This window comes from Lynx canadensis, chromosome A2, assembly GCF_007474595.2.
Source record: "Lynx canadensis isolate LIC74 chromosome A2, mLynCan4.pri.v2, whole genome shotgun sequence".
NCBI classification, from domain to species: Eukaryota; Metazoa; Chordata; class Mammalia; order Carnivora; family Felidae; genus Lynx; species Lynx canadensis.
Window position 1 is genome coordinate 74,761,773 of NC_044304.2, and position 25,462 is coordinate 74,787,234.

The window sequence follows — 25,462 nt, forward strand, 5'->3', positions numbered from 1 at the left end:
GATAGTGGGGCTGTGAGTTTTGAATGCAATGAGGACACTTGGGGCTCACCATTTGAAAGAATGAGTTTCTTTCCAGTTCCTCCCAGTGGTAGGGTCAAACAGGTAGCTTTTGTTACGTGCTCCTTGTGGGGACAGGTATAGTTCTAATTCATTGTGACCCTGAAGATGTAGCCCTTTGGGGTCCCCGTGTTATGCAGGGCTGGAGAGGGAAATGTCAGGGTCTCCTGGTAGACATCCCACTATGGGCTAGCCCCAGCTAAGCTTTATCTCTGGTTGGTCCAGCCAGAGCGGCTGTCTACACAATGGAAGATGCTCTCGGAACTCAGTCCTCCCAGACCATTCCCACTGGCCTTGATTTCCTTACTTCTTCCCCACTCAGCGTCACTTGAAAACAGGGTTTATTATATTTGGTCTGGAAATTTGGGGTGGGAGGGTTGTTCCTAGATTTCTAGCCCACCAGAGTGTAAGAAATAGAAATGCCAGTAACATATTTAACATAATTCTCTACTTGGGGATATTTATGTTGTCTCTGCTGTTTTGCTGTGGTGAATAAAATTATCATGAGCATTCTTGTAGAGAAATATTTGGAAATATCTCTAATTTATTCCTTAGTGTATTCATAGAAGCAGAATTGCTGGGTCAATGAATATAGACATTTTTCAGTCTTTTGGTAGATGGTGTATTCCAGAATGACTGAATGAGATTGTGCCCTCACAACAATGCTCATATGTTTATTTTAGGCTTCTAAAGAACATGACTGGAAGCTAGTATATGGCACAGACAGTAAGCCCAAGATGTCCTGGGTGGTATTCAAGTCTCATATATACTTTGTTTTCTACTGAATACTGGAGACCACCAGAAATCATGACTGACACAAATTGAATTTCCCTCCTGGGCTTCAAAGGAAAAAAGGGTAGAGTGGACTTTATGAAAATGTCTGGACTGTAGCTCTCTGCATCTTCTTGCTTTCAGGAAGCTAGTTATAGCCAGATGGGTGAAATGGAGGATTATGGGTAATGGAAGTGATGCAGAAAAAGCACCCTGGGGCGCCTGGGTGGCTCAGTCGGTTGAGTATCCGACTTCGGCTCAGGTCATGATCTCACAGTCCGTGAGTTTGAGCCCCGTGTCGGGCTCTGTGCTGACAGCTCAGAGCCTGGAGCCTGTTTCGGATTCTGTGTCTCCCTCTCTCTGACCCTCGCCCGTTCATGTTCTCTCTGTCTGTCTCAAAAATAAACAAACGTTAAAAAAAAAAAGAAAAAGCACCCAACCCACCTCCAGCACGTTACGAGAAATGCTTCTTTTGGGGGAAGAATCCAGTGATGGATAGTTAGAGCACTAAGCCCAATGCTCCTTTTTTTTTCTTTTTTTTTTTTTTTAATGTTTGTTTATTTTTGAGAGAGAGCGAGTGGGGGAGGGACATTGAGTGGTGGAGACACAGAATCTGAAGCAGGCTTCAGGCTCTGAGCTGTCAGCACAGAGCCTGATGCAAGACTCGAACTCATAAACCTCAAGATCATGACCTGAGCCAAAGTCAGATGCTTAACCGACTGAGCCACCCAGGCACCCCTAAGCTCAGCACTCTGGACGTAGCTGGTTAAACCTATAAATGGCCAGTCACCTCCTCTGTAGCAAAAGCAAAAACCCTTTTCTAGCCTTCATTTGCCGGAAGATGACACTCCAAGCCACGTGGTTCTGGTCCTTCCAAAGGGTCTTGCCTTTGCAAACCATCAGGCTCCATTTGATAGAAATCTGAGTTTTGGAATTTTATTTTCCAGAAATCCAATTCTGACAGCATTCATGACCCCATCAGCCCTAGTGAGAGCTCATGACAACAATTTTTAAGGACCTTATTCTGAGTAAATGGTTATTCCCCTTCCTAGGGCACAGGCTTGCTTTACAACTGTGGCTTTAGGACTTTAACTCAATCTAGTATATATTTAAATGCACACTACTCAGCGTGTATTAAAACGGTATAATTTGGACACTCAGCGACCTATTCCAAGAGGCCAATTTTGTTCTGTGACTGTGTGCGCATGTGTACTTTCAGACTGTGAATACTGCCTCCTCTCTATGGGTTCAGGATAAGCACAGCAGAACAGCAATCAGCAGGGCCAGAGATCGGCTCATGCCCTCAGCGAGGGCCTAGCAGGAAGCAGAATTCAGCTCAGACGGTTCAAGAGGCTTTAGTGAATGGACTGTTCACAAAAGTGTGGGTGGTGGTAAGGGAATCACCAGAGACTGGTAACAAGAGCGAGAAGTTGTAACTTGCTAGTTACTACACCACTTGTTTAAAGGGGCAAGGGGAGAAAATGGGCAGCCAGACCCAGTGAGAGCTGGAGTGAAGGGATATCACCCCTGCCAGAAACACAAAGCTGGTACAGACAGAGCAGGGCCTCACCTTTCTTTCCTCACCTGCTGGTACCTTCCATTGGCCCCAAAAGTTAGAGGCGGGAAGCTCGGGTGATTCAGCCCATTGGGCCAGTTAGTACTACCGGGAGCAGGGAACTGTAGAGAATGGATTTGAGGCCGTGGATGCCTAAGTCTCTGGAGGGTCTCAATGTGAATGTGTTATACAGATGGTTTTGTTTCATCAGTGGTCACCGAAATTAGTAGAGCAGCGGAGAAGAAAGAGGCAAGAGAAAGCTTTAGCTTACACTTGGCAGAGTTGAGGCATGAACCCAAGCTCTTCCCCCTTCCCCCCTCCCCACTCTCTGCCCATTATTTGAACCCGGTTTATATTGAATTATTCATACAGGGCGATTCATGACACTGATGTGTGTATCCCTGTAACCTGAGCTACACCCGACAGGGGTTACAATGTAGGGATTCTTTTGGGGAGCAAATGATCTTCAGGACCCTGTGTGAGGCCGTGGGGCAGCCGGCAGTTGGGGAAGAAACACATAAGGAATAAGTGTGACTCATCCAGGGTGATAGAGCTCATACGTGGCTGAACCAGGACAGGTAATGATTTGTGTTATGTTTTGAGAGATGGTTCAGTTTTAGTTGTTCTGTAAATTTGGCATTAAAATAGTTACTCTTTAGGAATAAGTACGAGGATTTGCCCACATCGGACAATCAGAACAGATCTGTGATCATCGGAATGATCTGTGCGGCCCCACTGCAGCAGAAGCCTGCCAGATGCTCCTGATGCCAGCTGGGCTGGGGGGCTGTCTTAGAGGTGCCAGGGATCCCCCCGGTCTAGAACTCTGTGGCCCAGGTTTCCTCCAGGTGCATTTGGTAGAACATCAGTCTGGCGAGATCCTCCCTTGACCAAAAGTTTCTCTGGTCAAAAACATTTTGGATAACACTACATCTTGCACCTCCCTCTTGGAGGTTCAAAATGCACTTGACATTAAAGCCATCTGAAGTTATCCAGTTTCCTGGATCGTTTTGAGAGTGAGTTAATATTGAAATTTGCATTGAAGTTTATCGTCTTTCCAACGAGTTACATAAGCCTTTCATTGGCCCTTAACGCCAACCCAGGAGAGGCTATCAGTGCAGTCCATATTCAGAAAGAAAGCTGCTTTTAGTTGCTTATGCACCTCCCTCACGACCTGATGTCCAGTACAGACATTTCTTTCTACTTCTCTTGTTTCCTAAGTTGGGAGCTTCACATTCCAGAAGCAGCCTTACCGGGGCTGTGCAAGTGTGTGTCTGTCTCCTCTCTCCTCTTCTCTTCCCTCACCATCCCTGTAGCTCTTCCCCCAGAGTCCTGGATTCATTGCGAGGAGGGGGATTTGGAGTTTTTGAGGTCCTGGGCATGCTTTGAAGAGAATTAGGTCCATCACATTCTTTGGAGAGACACATCTACAAAATGAAACTTCCTCTTGCCAGCTGCTTTCCGTAGCATGATTTAAGTATACCGTATGCTGACCAAGTCTGTTATGAAACTCCCAATGAAAGGAGAGGAGGGAGAAGAAAAAGGAAAGGAAAGAAGCAACGAAAGAGAGAGAAAAAGTCCCATTTGCCACAGCTATGTTCAAAGGAGGCAGTGACTATTGTCACTATTTGTAGCTGATCCTCACAAGGCTAGACATGGTGTCCGGTTCACAGCCCGGTGCTGAGTGGGCATTTGGTTCTGACTGCTCGTTAGGTTCCGGAGGGAGAAACAAAGATCAGTTCAGTGTTAACGGTGCTGTGGCCTGCAAACCGCTGAGTTAAAGCCTCATTCTCATTTTATGTAGAAAACCATCATAGGCCATTTGACATAGAAATAGATTTGCTCTTGTTCACGGCTGTGATTGTCTGATGTTAAAATCCCTGCTTGCAGTCCCCAATTGCTTGAAACTGTGGTTCTGAAATCCCAAACCAGATGCAGCTCATCTGGTTTCAGCTATTGTTTCTGCATGAAAGGACAGGTGCATCCATCAAGGGTTTTGAGCAAGCCAGCGATTAGATGTCCTTTTGGGGGATGGCCAGGAAAAACATCATGGATATTCCTGTTTCATTTATATGAAGTTGTCGAATGTAACTGAGCCAGAAACGCAAGTTTAATTCACGTATTGTTGACAGAAATGTGACTAATCTGGATGATTGTGCTTCCTATGGAGTGGTTAGCAAAATCATCTTATTATAAAAACTTAGTTGCGACAACTTCACGAAAGCGCAAATTAAACGGAAACAACGGAAAGCGGAAATAACCAGAACATTTAACCTTTTGGAAATTTTTCAGTCAACTCCTTTAAGAGAATGGGGGATCTCTCTCTCTCTTTCTCAAAAATAAATAAACATTAAAAAAAGAGAGAGAGAGAATGGGGGAAAAGCTAAACAGATATCATGCGTTCATTTCAATAACCGGCAGTCAGGATTGTATCCTGTGACCACGATGGCTTCAGCCTGATGATCTTGATTTCTTTTTCTGCATCTATGACAAGTGCCCAGATTGGTTCTGTCATTTACTTGTAGGATTTGACACTGGGTTTGTAATTTTTAGAGCAGGCCTCCCTGAATGTGCAGAGGGATTGCCTGGGTGGGTTGTTAAATTGCAGATTCCAATTCAGTGGGTCTGGGATAGGCCCAGGACTCTGCAATTGCCAGCAGACTTCCAGGTGAGGTTGGTGTTGCTGGTGTGAAGAGAAAACTTCTCTTTGAGAAAAGAAAACGTAAGGAAGACGAAAGGACTCCATCAAATAAGGAATCCGTTAATACTGCTTAATACGTTCATCAAGATGACTAATTCTTGGAAGCGATGCAGTAAGATTTGAAAGTGTTCAGAGGTTCCTTCCTTCAGGTAACCTGCATATCATATTGACCACACTTACAGTATTCTTTCCATTTTCTGACTAATCAAATACCGGTGTTATATTTTACGGCTTTAACAGGTACATAGGATCAGAAGGAAAAGAACCAACATTTAGAAAGCAAACTCATATCAATCTTTTAAAACAGAAGGCAGAGAAATCCTTTTATGGTATTGCATATAACAATAACAAAGTATGGAACCAGTGAATCCAGTCACTCTTAAGGAATTACCTCAGGAGTGTAGTCTGTAGAGAGTGGTTTTATTCTAGAAACATGGCCAACTATGTTTCCATAAACCCAGTCTCACCCTTTTTTTTTCTATGTTAGTTTCTATCTTGTAGCTTCTGTGCTTTACACTGGGGACCTTCCATGGGATTTGATTTCTTGATGGGTGTGGAATAAAGCTTACAGGAAGCTACTTGTATGCAGGCATTGTTTTTGGTTACCATGGTCAAGATTTACTAGGTGCTTTTGAAGGAAACTGCCATTTTGAAGGAAACTGCCATTAACGTAGGACAGAAGTCAGTTACCCAGTTTTAGTTTTTTATTTTTTTTTTTAATTTTTTTTTCAACGTTTTTTATTTATTTTGGGACAGAGAGAGACAGAGCATGAACGGGGGAGGGGCAGAGAGAGAGGGAGACACAGAATCGGAAACAGGCTCCAGGCTCCGAGCCATCAGCCCAGAGCCTGACGCGGGGCTCGAACTCCCGGACCGCGAGATCGTGACCTGGCTGAAGTCGGACGCTTAACCGACTGCGCCACCCAGGCGCCCCGTGTTTTAGTTTTTTATTATGAAAGTTTGACTCATTGTCTCTAAAGAGCTTTGGGGTGAGATGTAGCATTGATTTTTTGTTTTTTGTTTTTTGTTTTTAATTTTTGTTTTCTCAAAATTGTTTGGGCTATTCTGTGTCTGGCTATTGTTTGTCTATTGTGTACATTTCCAGATCAGTTTGAGAATTCGTTTTGTTAGTTTCCTCAAAAAAAAAAAAAGCCTGCTAGAATTTGGTTGTGATTATGTTGAATTCTCAGTGGAGGAAGAATTGACATCTTAATAGCATTGATGAGACAATGTTGTGACAACTCCTAGATATAAAGTCCTACAACCCTTTAAAAAGGAAAACCAACTTGTGCCTTTTGAGATGCCTTCAACTGAAGGCTGAAAACATCCTACTAAACACTTTTTAATGATAATTATCCTTTGGCAACTATAGGGCTTATGTTCCTGAAAAGTGTTGTCGTTGGCAAAACCCCATTGTTGTGGGCTTAGTATACTTAGACTTGCTTATTGTGCACATTGTTTCTGGTACTGGTTTGTTTTTAGATCATTCCTACAGAGTGACACACAACGCTACTTTTTTTAGAAGACCGTTAGATTGTTTTAATTCATTATTTCTCCCAGTTGAGAGGTTACAAGGTAGTGGGAGATTTTAAGCTAGAAATTTTGAGACCCAGTTCTATTCCAGGATGCCCTGTGGGGAGGATGAAGAGAAACTGGTAAGGGATGAGGGAATGGAAGAGGCCCCTGGGGCCAGCCACAGTGGAGAATGCTGGTGACCTTTTACTTCCTGGCCTGACGAGGAAGAGGAGGGAGGGAGCCACTTTGAAGGCTCAGAGAGGGGAGATGGAATTGTTGGACAGACCACCAAGAGAGAGGGTTGAGACTACTGCAAAATGGGTGGTAGAGTGAGAGACAGAGAGTCAGGGAACTGGTGCCCTCTCCCACCCTTCCATCTCCTGCCAGCGCTTCCCATTGGTTGACACCAGACAGAAGTCAGAGGGCCAGGGCAGGATGGAACCCCTGGGGATCCAGTTCCCGGAGCACTGGGCAGGGTGACAAGGGCAGAGTGTGGATCTGGAGGGGTACATGCAGAGTATGGGTCAGGGAAGTGTCTGCAAGTACAGTAGTCCCCCCTTAACCCCAGGGCATGCCTAAAACCGCAGATAATACCAAGAAGCCCTGTATAGACTCTTTTTCTTTATGCATACATACGTTTGATAGAGTTTAACTTATAAATTAGTTACAGTAAGAGCAACAACACTAACATGATAAAATAGAACAATTTTAATAATACGCTGCAATAAAAGTTATATGAATGTGGTCTTTCTTTTGCAAAATATTACGGAGTACTCACCCTTCTAATTGTGATGGTGTGGATGATAAAATGCCTACGGGATGAGATGAAGGAAGAGGAATGACATAGGCGTGGTGACGTAGCGTATGAGTGACCTTCTGACAATATGTCAGAAGAAGATCATCTGCTTCTAGCCTGTGGTTGGCCACAGGAAATAGAAACTGCAGAAAGTGAAACTGTGGGTACAGGGGTGCGGGGACTACTGTATTTACAGATGGTGTGAACAGCTAGTGAAAAGCTACTGCAGAAGCCTCTTTTCACGAGTGCAAGTATTGTGTGACTATCACTCAGGGTCTCCAGAAGACTATTGTGTTCTTCCCACCCATTCTATCATGTAATAATTCTCACTCCATCAGACTGTGTTTCTAAGAACATCCCCCTAAAGTATTCCTAAATGTCAGGTAAGGGTCTGGTGATATAACCCAAAGCAGCCTACTGTGTTAGCACAGTGTTGATTTGCTTTTAAAAGCTCATACAGTTTGCACACCATGTTATAAAATATCCATGTTAACCATAGGAACAGGGTGATTCTAGCTCAAGAAACTCCAAATTAAATCTGAAGAGCAGGCATTCTATAAAACTGTGCTTTCTCTTCCTTAGTAAATTTCCTTCATGCTTATCAGACTTTAAAAATGGCTACAGAAAACTGAAAATCATTGCATAAAATCAAACTATAGAAACGTGTACAAAAATTATTAGGACTGCATGATTTACTTTTTTCTTTGCTTATTATCTCTTTGCTTGTGGTGATTGCATGTTCTGTATTGAGAAGTATTTTCAACTCTGAGTGGCTGGGAGCAAGAGGCCATGCTCTGATACAGGCAGCCCGTAGGCAGCTACAAGGAACAGCCTCTTTCTCATTCAAGTATCCCCAGTAGCTTATGTTACCCCGCTGTTCCAGTCCTCTTTAAAGACAGGTTATGAGGGCACTGAGAATTCCTTCTTGAGCACAAATCCTTAGAAAACAAGGAACAAACTGAACTGAAAACACTGTGTCTACCTCTATGTCAGGACTCATTTCCAGAGAAAGTACCATTTGGTTTTCAGTCTATTAGCGATTGCCTTTTTTTTTTAAACTTCCATTCAAACCTGCAATTTGTACAAAATTTGGGTTTTTAAAATCATATTATTCTTACTTTTGGATCAATAAACATTAAAGTTAGAAACCACTGTGAAATTGCCTTTTGGCCACACATCCTGTTGGATGCATCTAAAATCCTTGGTGATGGTGAGCCTGGCATTTGGGGTATACTGCACAGCTTGGGGACCATTTAAAAACCTGTGGTATTTTGGTGGTACTGCTGTCTGAGATTATGCATACCATGCTTTGAGATGTTTCCTAAATACCCTGTAGCCTTTCTCTTTTTCTTTATTCGCAATGTGTTTGCAAGCCAGGGAGAGGCAAGTTACCAAAGGGCACCATTTAATAAAAAAGGAGGCAAGCTTGCTTAACATGCCGATTGGCCTTCCTCATATCACTCAGTGATCCCAGGCAGGACTGCAATGGGGACCTCATGGTGAGGATTGTGGTCATACTATTCTTTCCAACAGAACGTGCTACACTTTTTTTATTTTATTAAAAAAAATTTTTTTTAATGTTTATATATTTTTAAGAGAGAGAGACACAGAGCACAAGTGGGTGAAAGGCAGAGAGAGGGAGATATAGAATCTGAAATAGGCTCCCAGCTCTGAGCTGTCAAGCACAGAGCCTGACGTGGGGCTCAAACTCACGAACTGTGAGATTGTGACCTGAGCTGAAGTTGGACGCTTAACAACTGAGCCACCCAGGCGCCCCCAAACATGCTGCACTTTTTAAATAAATTTTGGTCTTAAAAATATAAAACCAAAATGGGGAAAAGTGAGCTACTCTTGATAGTAGCCCAAATTCCACCCTCATTCCCCAGGCAAAGATTTTCCTGATTCAGGATTTGCAGTAGCACATCGGATGGTGGCATTTGGTCTTCTGATATGAACGAGAGTCACACGGAAGAATATTATTTCCTGCCGCTCTAAAACTCTCCTCAGATGCTTCAGTAATATGGAGGAGTTGCTAATGAAGACAGTTTCTAGGAACCTAGACAGCTACTCTAGGCTACTCTTGGTTGCCTTGGCAATGTTGCTGACACATATGTGTTTCTTGGAGTTAGAGAATTGCCCAAGAAGTGTTTACTGAGCTTCAGAAAAATAACGGCTAGCAAACCATGCTGTCAATAAAGATGGTTCCATAGTCTTCACAGTGTGTCATTAACCATAAAAGATCCCTCTGTATCCTAGAGGGCCGAAGATGCGACATTGGCAATACACTTTCCTCAGATTCTCATCTATTAGATGAGCAAGTTAGATTGCGTGAAATCTATGCTTCCTGTCTGCTGTTTTACACTGTGGTTTAGGGTGAAGATGTTAAATCAAAGAAGAAAAAGAATTAACCCTTACTAAAAAGCACCTTTTGGAGTCAGGCATCAATTAGGCTCTTTTGCTTGTGTTCTCATTTAATCTCCCCAGAATTGGCATGCTCCCTGTTCTAAAGATGGGGAAACTATGGCTTAATGAAGTTAAAAGGTTTGCAGAGGTCATCCAGGTCTCATTGGTGATCAAGTGGGGTCCTGTTTCATTTGACTTTTGTCCTTATTGTTTTTCTGCTGTGCCCGTGCTGTTTCTCATAATTCAGAGCAGTGGTTCTTCATCTGATGGAAGCCATGAACCCTCTGAATAAAAGACACATTCATATTGTATTAGGCATGTAATTTCAGGTCATCATGGACACCTTGGAATCTATCTGTGGACCAGATAAAGAACCCCCTTGCCTAGAGGGAGGCCATGGTCATCTGTATTCTCAAGGGAGACCAACAGCCTTTCTACATGTTACTCACTCTTCAGGTCTCAACTGGAGAGACTCTGTGTAGTGTGATTGTTCCTGTATGTGTATCTTCATCAAAGAAAGGAAAGTTGCCTCCAGGGAGTAGCGATGGAGTCGTAGGATCTCAAGATAGATGTGTGCCTCAGAAGTCATCCGCAAGCCCCTACCATCAGGTACTTCAAGATTGTTCAGTGTTGTGTGTTAGGAGGTCAATAATTGTAATAGCTAACCTTCTTAAGCTCTTATTTCTGGACATTGAAATAAAGTTTTACTGTATGTGGGGCACCTGGGTGGCTCAGTCAGTTGAGCACCCTGACTCTTGATTCTGGCCATGATCTCAGGGTTGTGGGATCCAGCCCTGCATCAGGGCTCCATGCCGAGTGTGGAGCCTGCTTGTGATTCTCTCTCCCTAGCTTCTCTCTCTCCCTCCCCTCTCCCTCACTTGCACACGCTTTCTCTCTCTCTCTAAAAAAAAAGTTGTTTTTTTTTTTACGTGTATTACCATTTAATTTTCACACCATACACTGAGTTAGGTACAAGTATTCTCCTTAGTTTACAGATGACCATACTACTATAGAAAGATGAAGAGCCTTGCCCAGGGCAGATTCCAAAGGGCAGGGTGGGATGCCAGCTTCTATCCCTCTATCCTTCAAACCCAGCACCCTCTTTGTCACTTTGATATGCTGCCTCCTGTCACTTTGTTCCTACCCACAGGGAACATTTTAGCCCTCTTTTCCCTTAGGACTTCTCCCAAACCAGAGAATTCACATGCTAATGGAGCTTACACCTGAGCAAATCAATCAAGAATTCCCGAATTCCTTCCTCTATTAAATTTGATTATTTTCTTTCTGGAGCAGGCAGGTAGGAAGACAGAGAACCTTCTTACAAATGACCAAGGGATTTTTCATTCACATGTAATTCCTTACCTGTTTTTGTAGTGAAGATCAGAGAAATCCATATGATGCAGAGACCAGAAACTGTTCCCTAAATTGTGCTCCAGTAAATAGTAACCTTATAAGAAGTTAACAAATCCACATGGGAAACACAGGGTTAAATAATGTTACACAGTATTGTTTTATTGCAGGACTTCTTAAAACCTTTAATATGCTTATAACGGAAGATCATGGGTGTGCGTGGGTAGCTCAGTCAGTTAAGCATCTGACTCTTGATGTTGGCTCAGTTCGTGATCTCATTGTTGGGATCGAGCCCCATGTCGGGCTCTGTGCTGAGCATGGAGCCTGCTTGAGAGTCTCTCTCTCTCTCTCTCTCTCCTCCTCTCTCTCTCTCTCCCTGTCACTTTCTCTCTGTCCTTACCCTGCTTGTGCATATTCTCTTTCTCTGTCTCTGTCACTCAGAATAAATAACATTTTTTAAAAAAGGAAATTGTGTAAGTTTAGGAATTACATTGGAAGGGTGCAGTTGACTAAGGTCCAATGTATTTTCCATTCATTCAGCATCTTTATTGCCTGTATATGTGGGTTCTGTGAATTCTTCCTGGAACTGGAACATCTTACCAATTCTCTCATTAAATACTGAGTTAAAAATAATCTTTGGCCTATGTTAATTTGTATTTTTTAGGGTGCATTGTGATTTCCTCTTTTTAACTTTTAACAATATTCTTTGATACTCTAACGAGAGATATATAGTATTTTGTTATCTTTCAAGTAGACTTGGCCCTGGATTTTTATCTTTTACTTTTAATTTTTTTTGTGTAGAGATTTCTGAGATTATGTCCCATGGAACACTCTTTGGGAAACACTGTTTTATAAGAACATAGTAATCAAAAGAGTAGCTGAAAACCAAATCCCAGCTTTATACAGACTTACAATACATAAACTTAGAACATCCCTGCAGAGTAGAAAGGAAGCAGACATTCTTATTCTGACTTTGGTCCTCATCCCCATGGGGTACAAAGCAGAGAAGCAATTATCCCAAAGTCCCACAGAGACAAGGCTCTCAGTCCCATCCATTTCCAATGATTATAGTCCAGAGCCTCAACACACTGCCTTAGTGAGTGTTTTCTGTTTTTCTTTTTCCAGCTATAGCCTAATCTGCCCATCTCAACCTTTCAATTCACTCCTGAAATCTGGAGAAAGATTGTTGATAAGGTAGAAAAGCTTCCAAAAATCTTTCCTATGATTTCTAATTAGTTCGCAATACACTTGGGTATGTAGACTGTGGGGCCAGAATGAGAGGGAAGTTGGCAGCATTTGGTGAAAATATGTTTTGTGAAGCCAAGATTACGGGCTCCAAGGAGCTCATGAAGGTGATTGGTGGCCCTGCAGTGCTGTAGGGCCAGAGCAGGTGTAAGAGAGGACCTGGATCCTTCTTTCCCTGGGAGCTTGTCACTTGTCCTAATGGAATGATCTTGTCTTGACATCTGTGGAATCCGGTAAGGTTGTGTTGTCAGTGTTTCTGTCCCACTTCCTGCTCTGGTGACTCACTCTTGTGTCCTGATTTTACAAGGAGGTAATGTTTCCCCCAGGCCTTTTGCGAGTCAGAGGCAATTGGACGGTAGAAATGGGGAGAACACGTTGTGTAGAAACTGTGACCGTCACTCAGCGTTTATGGATAAATATAATAACCTATTTTGGATGGAGATGGTGTCAGATGGCTTCATTTAATAAAGTGTGGATCTTCTTGGGGTGCCTGGGTAGGTCACTCTGTTAAATGTCTGACTCTTGATTTCATTCGAGGTCACGATCTCACGGTGTGTGAGTTCAAACCCCACGTCAGACTCTGTGCTGACCGTGCAGAGCCTGCTTGGGATCTCTCTCTCTCTCCCTCTTTCTCTGCCCCTTGCCTGCTCACATGCACGTGTGTGCTCTAAGTAAACAAACAAACAAACAAACTGAAAAAAAAAGTATGGATTTTTCTCCCCACTAGATGAGATGCTGACTCTGGCATCACGCTGTCTGCTTGAGTCCTGGGCCCATTACATACGAACTCTATCACTGCGGTCAGTTTACTCCAATTTTTCAGTGTTTCTCATTGGCAAAATGGAGATAATCGTTGTAACCTGACTCACAAGGTTGTTTGGTAAAATTAAACTCATTTTTAGATCGAATGCGTATAGAACGAGGGGTTGATGTATTTACATTTACATAGATGATAGCAAATAAATAAGGGATATGGAATTATTTGTGTGGGACATTTTCACAAGAGGAGGGAGAGCAAGAACATGTCCTTTCCTCTCTGTACTCCTTTTTCTCTGTATTCTGCCCATCGGCCCCAACATGCCCCCTCTTGATTTAGGAATTTACAGTCCCAGTTGAAATCCCTGTAGGGTTTGTGAACTTTTTGTTCTACCTAAGTCAACATCTTTCATGATTTTACTGCGGGTCAGTGTTTTTGCATTGCTGACTCATCTTTTGCTGGTATGGTGGGTAGCTGAGGTCACAAAGACTGTCTGAAGAGTGCGTAGAGAGGAACCAGGAACAGAACTGCGTCCTGGTGAATTGCCTGGGTGCAGAGCTTCCATAACTACACGCATTTGCAGGGGCTCTTCTACAGGTGGATTGCCAACATTTTAGCAGACAAGCATTCTCTCGAACATCTGGCCAGTGGTAAATGGAGGAATATCTCCCCCTAGCTGAGGGGCATGAGGATTCATTTAAATAGTAGAACGAGGTTAGAGGGTCATTGTATTATTCTGTGCAATATTGGTATGTCCCTGAAGGGGGCTGAGGAAGGAAGACCCCTTCAGAGTGTCCAGGATGATTTGAAGGCTTTAATAAACTTCTTTGTCACTGAATTTTGGTATAAATGTTGTATTCTGGGTCGGGTACTGGAGGTATCAGGTTAACTGGAAGGGTAGCTCTGAGACAAAGTTGGCCAACCCAGGCACCTAGAAGAGAGCAGGATGTCGAATGCCAGGGCGAATGTCCATTCGTCTTCCCTTGATCAGTATTCCTTAAGCTGTTTTTTTTCCCCCACCAATAATTATTGTTTTTAAGGTTGGAGCACTAAGATGTCCTCGACTTTAGAGATGGGGAAGGATGGAAGAAAGCAGACTTCTGGGAGCCTGGTACCTGACCAGGTTGGTTGATACATGAGTGAAAACAGCTTCGGCTGGTCCTCCCTGCACCTGCATTCTGAGGTCCCTTCTCACTTACCTGTGTTTCCCTTCCAGGCCCCTGAACTTTCTTTCCTCCATTGTGTTCTAATTCTCACTTGGCTCTGTCACACCTAGGATAAACCTGCTTGTGTCTGAGATTTATACTTTATCTCTACTACATGTCATTCTCAAATTTTTTAAGTCTGAAGGTCACCCAAGTGGACAGAAGGTTGTGAACATTCCCTCTCTCACCTATTTTTGCTTATCTCCTCAAAAGTGTTTCCCAGAATGAGAGGAAGGCTCATGCCAGCCTCTGAGAGACTTTGATGCCATAATGGCTAATGTATTAAAATCTGCCAGAGCAAGGAGTGGATGTTGTAATGACGCAGACATAAATCTATAAAAGACAAGATAGAGGGCAAAATACAGGACCTTGACAGGAACACTCCAAAGGATGATTCATCTTGTTCCTCTCAAGTTAGAGCACATTAAAGCTACTGCTTTAAGTCTTTGGACATACCTAGCAAGAAGTCAAAGATCTAGTACCCTGAAGTTTGACCAACAGTGCAGTGTCTGCTCATAGGATACCAGCACAAGCGAATACCCTGCATTGTCATGTACCTGATGGCCTCCTTCCAGTCCTTGGAAGTCCTTATGGAACTTGGCACAGGGCCAGAGTGAGCACTTGGTAAATGCTTTCTGAATGTGCACATGGACATGTGAGTATCTGGACAGATGAGTGAATGAATCCTCTGTACATGGGCAGGGGCGAAAAGGACCAAACTCTCCATGTCTTATCCAGACGAGAAGAAGACCATGGTCATCCCATGTAGTTGCCTCCTGGATTCAGTGGATAGTGTATACGTGATTTATGTGCTCTTCTTTTTATAAATACAGAGAGTGTGGAGAGAGGGGTGCCTCCTTGTTCAGAGAAGGCTAAATTAGGCGGTTCTCTCCTTGACTGCCTAAATCAGAGAGTTCTGAATTTCTAGAGACATTACTTGGGCACTTCAGGAGCAATTGCTCTAGAGAATTGCTCTTAAAAAGAATTTAAGGGGCGCCTGGGAGGCTCAGTTGGTTAAGCGTCCAACTTTGTTCAGCTCAGGTCATGATCTCATGGTTTGTGAGTTCGAGCCCCACATTGGGCTCTGCGCTAACAGTGCAGAGCCTGCTTGAGATTCTCTCTCTTTCCCTCTCTCTCTGCCCCTCCCTGCTCTCTTCTTTCAAAATAAATAAACCTAAATAAAATAAAATAAAATAAACAATGTGAGATTCATGTCTTTGGAGCAGCCCAGGCAAACCATTACTATCTGCTTTAGGAGACACTGAAATCGGGTTTATTTGTGGAAATACTCCAAGCTACCATATTCCCGCTTTTCCTTCCCTGTTTAATTTTAATTTGCCCATGTCATGGTGTCTTTTCACGGTCACATCAGAACTTCTGAACTCAGGCCTGAGAGGGAGGGTGACACAGCCAGCCATAGAGGGATGCTTCAGATCTCATCGAAAGGAAAGGCAGTTTGAAAATGCTTATTCAACTTAGGATGTAATTTTGCATTCGAAAAACAGCAGCGACAAATAACAAAATCCTGTTGTTTCAAAACAGTAAGGTGTCAGTGCAGATGAAATAAGCTGTGAGGTGAAAGACCGAAGTCCTGAAGCAAACACGCATGAGGCACAACATTGTCTGCCATTTGCCTGTGCGTGGAAGGTGGCTCGTGTCGTCAGAACCTGAGTATCAGATCCGTGAATGTATAGTAATCGCCCTGTAACGTGAAAGTCAATGGTGCCAACTGGTCAGGTTAATGGATATTTTCAGTTACTGGGAGAAAAATCACGAGACTCTTCACGTGTGTTTTCCAGCTGAGCCATCGCTTCTGTCCATAGGTCCTGTTGCGTGTTTCTGGTTCTGACCTTTCCTAATCCCACATCAAAACCATCCCCCTCCCTGGAGCCTTCGCCACAGCCTAGGTCCCTGGTTCTCAGCGGCAGAAACCTGAGGTCATCTGTGCGTCTTCTCTGTCCCACCCTGTCCATCTTGTAAGCCAACAAGTGTAGTGTGGATTGCGCTTTTTAAAAAAAATATATTATTTATTTTTGAGAGACAGAGAGCACGAGTGGGGAGGGGCAGAGAGAGAGAGAGAGAGAGAGAGAGAGAGAGAGAGAGAGGGAGAGAGGGACACACACACAGAATCCGAAGCAGGCTCCAGGCGCTGAGCTGTCAGCACAGAGCCCGACGCGGAGCTCGAACCCGTGAACTGCAAGATCATGACCTGACCCAAAGTCGGACGCTTAACTGACTGAGCCACCCAGGTGCCCCGGATTGTGCTTTTTAAGTGTCTTCCCAATGTGTTTTCTCACTCAGGCTCAGTGGCATTGCCTGGACCGTGTAGTCTCTTAACTGGTCCCACTTTTACAAAGAGTCTTGCTCTCTTCTAATCTGTCCTTACCATTGTCTCCAGGCTGCACAAATCCATGCAGGTGGCTCCCTCCAAGGAAAAGCATCATTGGCTCGCCACGGTCTACAGGAGAAAATGAAACTCTTGAGTCTTGCAGACTAATAAACCTCTCTGTCATCTGTCATCCACCTCCCACGCTAGCTTCGTCTACCCCGGTTCCCCTCACCTCGCGCCTCAGCATACCACACTCACAGTCCCTAGAACTGGCTCGCCTTTCTGCAGCCCCCTGCATGGTTGGGCACACAGTCTTCAGTAAGTCTGTCTTCTCTTCAGTTGGAGATAGGAGTATATGGACTTCCTTCTCTGCCTACTCTTGACTGTGATTTATGTTCTTTCGTAGGGAAAATGTCAAACTTGATACAGTTCATTATAGATTCGAGAATTAGGTGATATCTGAAATTAGAATCTGAATTTGAATGAGAAGATACTTATTTCAGGGGCGCCTGGGTGGCTCGGTCGGTTAAGCTTCCACTCTTGGTTTTGGCTCACGTTCCGATCTCATGGTTCATGGGTTCGAGCCCTGCGTTGGGCTCCGCACTGATGGTGTGGAGCCTCCTTGGGATTCTCTCTCTTCCCCTCTCTCCGCCCCTCTCTGGAGATTTCTCTCTCTCAAAATAAATAAACTTAATATATATTATTTTGTCCCCCTGTTTGATGAGTAAATCTCTTCTCTGGCACCTCTATCTATTGGTTAAGCTCAGATTGCTGTTAGGACAGTGAGCTCATTACGTCTCCCAAAAAACTATTTCATTTCCAGAAAACCACGAAAAATGTGTTAGTACAAAAAATTTTTTTTTATATATACATAGCTTTTACCTACCAATGCTAGTTCTCGATCTTGGTTTCGGATGGAACAAGTCTGGTCTTTATTGTGATGATCCTTCAGATATTTGAAGACAATTACACTCTCTTCCTTCTGGTCTCCTTTTCTCCCTGTTAATACCCCCAATTATATCACATATTCCTCTTACCTAAGGGTGTCAGTTCTCTCTACCTTCTGGGACTCTAGCTGGCTCCAGGATGACTGTGAATTTATGTGTTGCCCTTGTCCAGCCCAGAGGAACTTTTGGGCCTGCTCTGTCAGTTGCTCTCATGCCTACTGGTGCAGCCTGAGAGCCCTTTGTCGACACATACGGACTGTCTGCTGAGGTCATCCCTTCTTTCTCCTGAATGGCACCCATCATGTGTTTCTAGCATCCATTCTGTTGCTTGTTGGTTGAAAGTCGAAAACATACACTCAGTCCTTGTATAATTGTATTTCTGACCGAAAGTTTTATCCCTGTTGAGTTTCTTCTCGTTAGAGAAGGTCTTTTTGTGAATCCTGACTCTCCTCATGTGAGATGTCCAATATGTGAGATCTCCTCCCCATGTATTTGTGACCCTAAGTTTATGCTGTTGATGAAATTAAAATAGGATGAGGGGTGCCTGGGTGGCTCTGTCTGTTAAGTGTCCAACTTTGGCTCAGGTCATCATCTCATGGTTTGTGGGTTCGAGTCCTGCATCGGGCTCTGTTCTGACAGCTCAGAGCCTGGAGCCTGCTTCAGATTCTGTGTCTCCCTCTCTCTCTGTCCCTCCCCCTCTCACTCTCTGTGTCTGCAGACTAAGAAATAAACATTAAAAACATTTTTTTTTTAATTTAAAATAGGATGAGCTGGCTCCTGTGAGAATCAGCTGAAATAAGAGACAGAATTCCCTAACGTAGTGAATGGCTTGGAGAAGGTTCTCAGCAAAGGCCAGATCCTTTCTTGTCCCTGTCCCCATGCCTTTTCTGTCTCCACTCTGTGGCTGCTGCCATCAAGATGTGGGTGTGCTGTGACCCAGAGAGGTCTGGGTCCCTTATTACTTTCAGTAGAAGAGGGAGTGTGGGATTATAGTATCGTCCAATCATAATTCCATCTCTCTTGGCACCTAGGAACAGTTTTTGTGGTTATTTTTTCTATTTTAATTATACTCTACAATTTCTAGAAATACAGATTGCAAGGCACTATGATTTAAAATTTAAATAACACGGGGCACCTGGGTGGCTCAGTCGGTTAAGCGTCCAACTTTGGCTCAGGTCATGATCTCACGGTTTGTGAGTTCGAGCCCTGCACTGGGCTCTGTGCTGACAGCTCGGAGCCTGGAGCCTACTTCGGATTCTGTGTCTCCCTCCCTCTCTCTGTCCCTCCCCCGCTCATGCTGTGTCTCTGTTTCTCTCAAAATAAAAAAAAAGAAACAAACATTTTTTAAAAAAGAAAATAAAATTTAAATAACAGACTTTCAGGAGAGGGTCTGTGAAAAATCCCTTTCACAATTATAGATATGCACCCTCGAAGCTGTGTCTTTCGTAGGGTACAGTGGCCTTCAGGAATCTCAGGTGAGAACGTGAGAATGAGAGTTAGGATATGTAAGTCCCGTTTGCTTCCCATAAGAAGGAAGAGGCTCTCTGTGAGTGGGGATAGGTGTGCCAGACCTCAAAAAGGGGATTTCCGGGAGAGTCTCCAGCAGGCCACTTAACTATGTGTTCCTGTTTCCTCAGCTGTCATGTGTGTAAAATAAGATATAGCTAGGGGTGTTGTGAGAACGAAAGACGTGACAGGTAAATCACTTTCTCTGGTTTCAGGCACGTAGCGGAGACTCGATGAACATCAGTCTCTTTTCTCCCGCTGCTGAGACCACAGTGCCTTTGCACTGCACGGACAGTGGACGGGGGGCCGAGGTTGCCTGCTCAGAAGACTGACAGCTTTTCGTGGCTTTTGTGAACTGCTGACGTTACATGAGGCGTTGCTTCTTTTCAAAGGCTCAACCACTCTAGGGGAGCCAAACATTTATGAAATAGTAAATTTTAAGAATTAGAGGGAAAGATCACATAGTAAATGCTAGGTACCTTTCCCCTGTTAGTTTTAGTGTTTATGTGTGTGGACACAGGTCATTTGGGAGACTTGACTTTAAAATGAAAAATAAATTTTTTTAAGTTTATTTATTTTTGAGAGAGAGAGCGAGTGAGAGAGTGAGCATCAGTTGGGAAGGAGCAGAGAGAGGGAGAGAGAGAATCCCAAGCAGGCTCTGTGCTGTTAGCATGGAGCCCGACGTGGGGCTCGATCTCACAGACCTGAGCTGAAATCAAGCATCGGACGCTTAAGCGACTGAACCGCCCAGGCGCTCCTAAAATGAAAACTTTTTATTTAAAAAAAAAATTTTTTTTAACGTTTTTATTTATTTTTGAGACAGAGAGAGACAGAGCATGAACAGGGGAGGGTCAGCAAGAGGGAGACACAGAATCTGAAACAGGCTCCAGGCTCTGAGCTGTCAGCACAGAGCCCGACGCGGGGCTTGAACTCACAGACCGCGAGATCATGACCTGAGCCGAAGTCGGCCGCTTAACCGACTGAGCCACCCAGGCGCTCCTAAAATGAAAACTTTTTAAAAGGTAGATGGAATAAAGAAGCAAGCAAGCACTTTTTTTTAAATCATTTCTTTTTTTAAAAATTATTTATTCATTAAAATAATTTTTTTAAGTTTATTTATTTAGAGGGAGAGAGTGCGTGTGTCCACATGGGGCAGAGGGAGAGAGAAACAGAATCTCAAGGAGGCACCATGGTCCACGCGGAGCCCAGTGTGGCACTCAGGCTCACAAACCGTGAAATCATGACCTGAGTCAAAACCAAGAGCCAGACCCTTCACTGAGCCCCCCAGGCACCCTGCAACTTCTTCTTTCTTAAGTTATTTTGCTTTAGAATGCAGATCTGGGGGTGGATGGGAAGAGGTCTTGTAACAAGGCCCAGAATCCCTATGTCGTTGAAGTTCCTTCTTCTGCACGTGGGACCTGTGCGATTTTGCTTTGCTCTAACAGCAGTCGTCATAAAATAATAGTGACACTATCTTGCGTTTACACAACACTTCTAAGTGATCCCGTTCTTACAGTTTTTCAAAAGTTAAAGATAACATTGTCATGTAAATAATTTTCAACTCATTAAGGCAGTGTTCATGGGGGTTTCTTATGTTTTGTTTTTTGGGTTTTTTTTCTTTTTTTTTTTTTTTTTTTTTATTCTCGAATGACTTGGTGTTTTAGATACTACACGTGGGACTACTGAGTAGGGAACCCAGGTGTGGTTCTCAGGATCCTTCTGCTCTATGCCCAGGTAACTCTCTGCTGTGTCTGTGAGAGCACCTTCTCCTGTTACCCAATCCTGTGCTCCGGGAAGACGGAACCACTCCTGCCCAGTCCCACAATATGTAATGATTTTTCCAGTGATCTCTGCAGAGGCTCCTTCCTTGGTGGGAATGCAGTCTGCCACATTCCTGTCTGCTGGCATTTCCAGCACAGTTTGAGTCAGCTCGGCAGAGCACTCCCTGGTAACCTCAGCTCCTCCTAAGGGATATTGCTCACAATACTGTTAACCCTTCATGTTGCCTGTGACCCATGGTCTCTGATTTGTTACTTGTGAACCTGCCTTGTTTACATCACTGGACTCTGTGTTTCTCAAGATTAAGTACTGGGGCCTGGTTTCATTCATCTTTACATTTCTGGATCCTAGTGCTTAGCAGGGGGCTTTGCGTATTCCAGGACATCACTGAGCATTTTATGAGTTGAAGGGCATATTCATTCGAAGGCGGTGGGGGAGAATTTGCCTTGTGCCTGGCTCCAGTAATTCCAATACCATCCCTCAAAAGTAGGCTAAGTGTCTAGTAGAATAACTTTGGTTCACTGTTTCATAAACATCTGCGTACCTGTTACGTATCAAGCATCGTGCCAGATTGGACAAGACAAGGCACAGCCTTTCAGTAATGTACAGCTTACTGGAGGAAACATGTATAAATCGATACATGCAATGTAGCATTTGCTCAGCCTGTAAGCAGCGGAACTGTGGTTAAAATCCCAGTCTGATCACCCAGAACCCAGCGAGCCAAGATGCTTCCAGAACAGAAACACTAGCTATGTTGAGTGACATCTCAAGAGAGCAAAACAAGAGCCTTGCCCTGCCTATTATTCGAAGACACTGTTAAATCAAACCGTTTTTGTTTCCTTTGCAAACTAGGTCCTTCAGAAGCTTGGGAAAGCTGATGAGACAAAAGATGAGCAGTTTGAAGAATATGTCCAGAACTTCAAGCGGCAAGAGGTGAGTACAGTTTTCTAGTTTTCGGAGGGAGAAATGGGTTGACTGTGTCTGTGAACTTCTTTCTTTGGGGTTGGCGTGCCATCCTGGGGGGTGGCACTGCTGATTCTGTAGGCTCTCTTGTGATGGGCGAATGAAGAGGCAGGAGGCACTACAGGAAGAAGCTTTGTGCTTCAGTCGTAATCTCAGGAGATGAAGACGTTGCTGGTCTGGAGCTCTTCGATACAGATTATCGATCTAAAGGAAAGATGCTGTTTGTGGTGATTTAGAGTATTGGAATAGTATTAGAGAAACAGTAGTTCAGATATCTCCCACACAATTATTTCAATTGTTGCATGCTTCAAGATCATGCATTCTCAAGAGGGATTATATCTCCCCCAAGAGGGTGGAAAATGGTTCTTTGTGGGTGAAAAAAACGGTGTATATCATGTGAATAGATACATAGTGTATCTGTGGTATTGAAATTTCATGGGGGTGTGTGATGAGGAAAAATAGGTCTAAAATAGCTCCTTAAGGGAGATGATAATGAGGAAAAAGGTTGAGAAACATGATTAGATTTCTGTTATTCCTTCTTTTTTTTAAGTTTATTTATTTATTTTGAGAGACAGAGATAAAGAGTGAGAAGGGGAGGGGCAGAGAGAGAGAGAGAGAGAGAGACAGAGAATCCCAAGCAGGCTCCATGCTTTCAGTGCAGAGCCTGATATAGGGCTCGAACTCACGAACGGTGAGATCACCACCTGAGCTGAAACCAAGAGTTAGATGCTTAACCAACTGAGCCACCCAGGCTCCCCTGTGGTGTTTGTTCTTTTAATGGGCTGCATAAAGACACATGCATAAAGAAACAAACTCTTTTAGAAAATTATCTGTGTATATCTCTAAGGCTTGGATAAGAATGGACAGAATATCCATTGGATATCTGGACAGAATATCACTCTTTAGAGAGCATGCATGAGGGTCAAGGTAGGGGAAGGTACACGTGGGGCCATCTGCAGTTAGAAGCCTCCCATCTGGAGATCATACTAGCCATGGGGTGGGAGGAAGGCTGCACCACCAGATTCTGGAAAATGGGGTGTGGACATGGGGATGATGTGAGGACACAGCTTTATTTTCCTGGTGTCACTGGAGCTACCAGTGTCCCCAGAATGTTGTGGCCTTGGGGATGACGACAGTCAGTAATGTCAGATCATCACAGGTTTCTTTTTTATTTTTTAATGTTTATTTTTCAGAGAGAGAGAGAGTGAGAGCACAAATGGGGGAGGGGCAGAGAGAGAGGGGAACAGAGGATGAGAAATGGGCTCCTTGCTGACAGCAGAGAGCCCAATGCAGGGCTTGAACTCATGAACCCTGAGATCATGACCTGAGCTGAAGTCGGACAGTTAATCGACTGAGCCACCCAGGCGCCCCGATCATCACAGGTTTCATTTTGTCCTGTTTGTTCCTGTTTGCAGATCTCAAATTGTGGAGATTTCTTTCTTCCATGTGTGTACCCGAGTACCCACTGTTTGTCTCCCTGCATCCATGCTATTTTTGTCCCTCACCAACACAGGTGGTAAAAATCCAGCAGGTATGGAGCCAGGTAGACCAGTCTCCATCAGAACGCATTCCTGAAGGCCTCCAATTTCATCCCAAGACTAAGCATTGACATGTGCAGAGAGACAGATACTCCGTTTACTGTGATAGCCATCTTGTTCTGTCTGAAAGTGACGATGGAGAGAAGGGAGTTGGAGAAGAAAGCCATGGGAGACAGGTAGAGCATATCCACAGAGAGCTTTGCATTCATGAAGGTAGAAGAGACAATTCTATAGCAATGTGGGATCTAGGCCCATAGACTATGTTGGCCTCCAGTCTCCTCCAGGAGAACAGATTCTCCACGTCTCCTTATGTTCTTATGCTGTGAGTTCTTGTACGTTTCTTCCTTGCACTTGGATCACACTCAGACACAGCACCATCTGGATTGCAGTGACTTCCCACAGAAAAGATGATCAGTCACTGCCCTGTTGCTTTGCAAGGTGATCCCGAATACCTGCTTTAAGGGATTGGAGTTAGAAAGAAGTGATTCAGGTTTATAGATGTACCCGTCTGAGGATTTACACTCTACCCTTTGAAACTTTGTCTTCCTTTCGGGGGGGGTCCCTGTGGAGCTGATTAGGTCTCTGCTCTTGGATTTTTTCCTGGATCACTCTTATGGTGTCTTGATGCAGTTAGCGTCCCAGAAGGCTAACCTTGGGAAGCATCAAGTTCAGGAATGCATTCATGACTAGGAAGCACTTTGCATTTTCCAATTACAGTGAATTCTTATTGGCCCTTTTTTGGACTTTGTTGAGCGGGCCAGGTGAGAATTATTTATTGTCTAAAGCACTAAAGGAAAGTACAGTTGGTCACATCATCAGCTCCATCGGTTACGTGGCACTAGCATCAGCAGCGTGAGGTGACCGTGCAATGCTGCTGTGTCTTCCACTCCCATCACAAGGTATACATTTTCTTAAACGGGTACTTTTAAAAAAATGTTTAGTGGGGCAGCTGGGTGGCTCGGTCGGTTAAGCATCTGACTTCAGCTCAGGTCACGATCTCATGGTCCGTGAGTTTGAGCCCCATGTCAGGTTCTGTGCTGACCGCTCGGAGCCTGGATCCTGCTTCAGATTCTGTGTCTCCCTCTCTCTCTCTGCCCCTCTCCCGCTCTGTCTCTCTCTCTGTCTCTCAAAAGTAAACATTAACAAGAAATACTTATTTAGTTTTGAGAGACGGCGGGGGCAGAGGATCTGAAGCGGGCTCTGTGCTGACAGCAGAGATTTTTAAATGTTATAGACAAAATCATATGCTATCAATTCTTGAAGACCTTGGTCCTTTGTAGAATATTAGCAGATTTCAAAATCTGGGTAAAACTTCAAAATCTGGGGAAGTTTGAACAAGCAATTCTACCTTATAAGAGTGAAACAATTACGTTGGAAATACAGAAATGGTATTACTCAAAGAGTATCTTAACCCCCTCTGTCTCCCTTTGAAAACAGTTTTGCATCAAAAACATCTTACATTTGCACATTTTGATGGCTTTTTTTTTTGTTTTCATCAGAAAAAATAAGTTATAGTCATTTTAGTGCAATAAGGAGGGATGGTACCTTAACCCTGTCCATATACTAGAAGGAGAGAAGAATATGCTGAGAAAGGTGTTTCTACATATACTTGTGTAGAAACTTTAACCTAGAAAGATGGATCTACTAAGACTGTGGCATCTCTACGAGGCCTAGTACTTTTAATGTTAACATAATGGCAAATCATTACTTTAATGGCAGAAGGCATCATCTAAAGGCGACAGACTCTGAGGATATTATCTGACCCAGGAAATCAAGATTTCATGTTTTTTTCTGTGATAATGTTTTTCAAATCCGAAAGGATACTACTTAGGGTATAAAATGAACTATATTTGTATTTGTGCACTATAGTATGGTAACTTCATCATGCTTAATTAGTACTTAATCCAGAGTAGATTATTCTAGAATATTCTAGAAAGTATTCAAACATTTTTGGGCTCTGATGATCTTACTTTTAAATTCCCTGTAGTAAAATTCTGAAAGTCCTCATAGTGATTGATGTATGCCCTGATCCTTCATGTTGGAAACAA

The 25,462-nt window shown here is 43.7% G+C and overlaps 1 protein-coding gene across 2 annotated transcripts in view; it reads left to right on the forward strand.

The window, feature by feature from the left end:
- The window catches only part of AMPH (amphiphysin), a 251,490-nt gene that overhangs the window by 86,596 nt on the left and 139,432 nt on the right, over positions 1 to 25,462 (forward strand). For both annotated transcript variants that reach the window (XM_030307720.1, XM_030307722.1), the window contains exon 2: positions 21,766 to 21,846. In XM_030307720.1, coding sequence (XP_030163580.1) covers positions 21,766 to 21,846 — 81 coding nt within the window. The remainder of the gene's footprint in view (positions 1 to 21,765; positions 21,847 to 25,462) is intronic.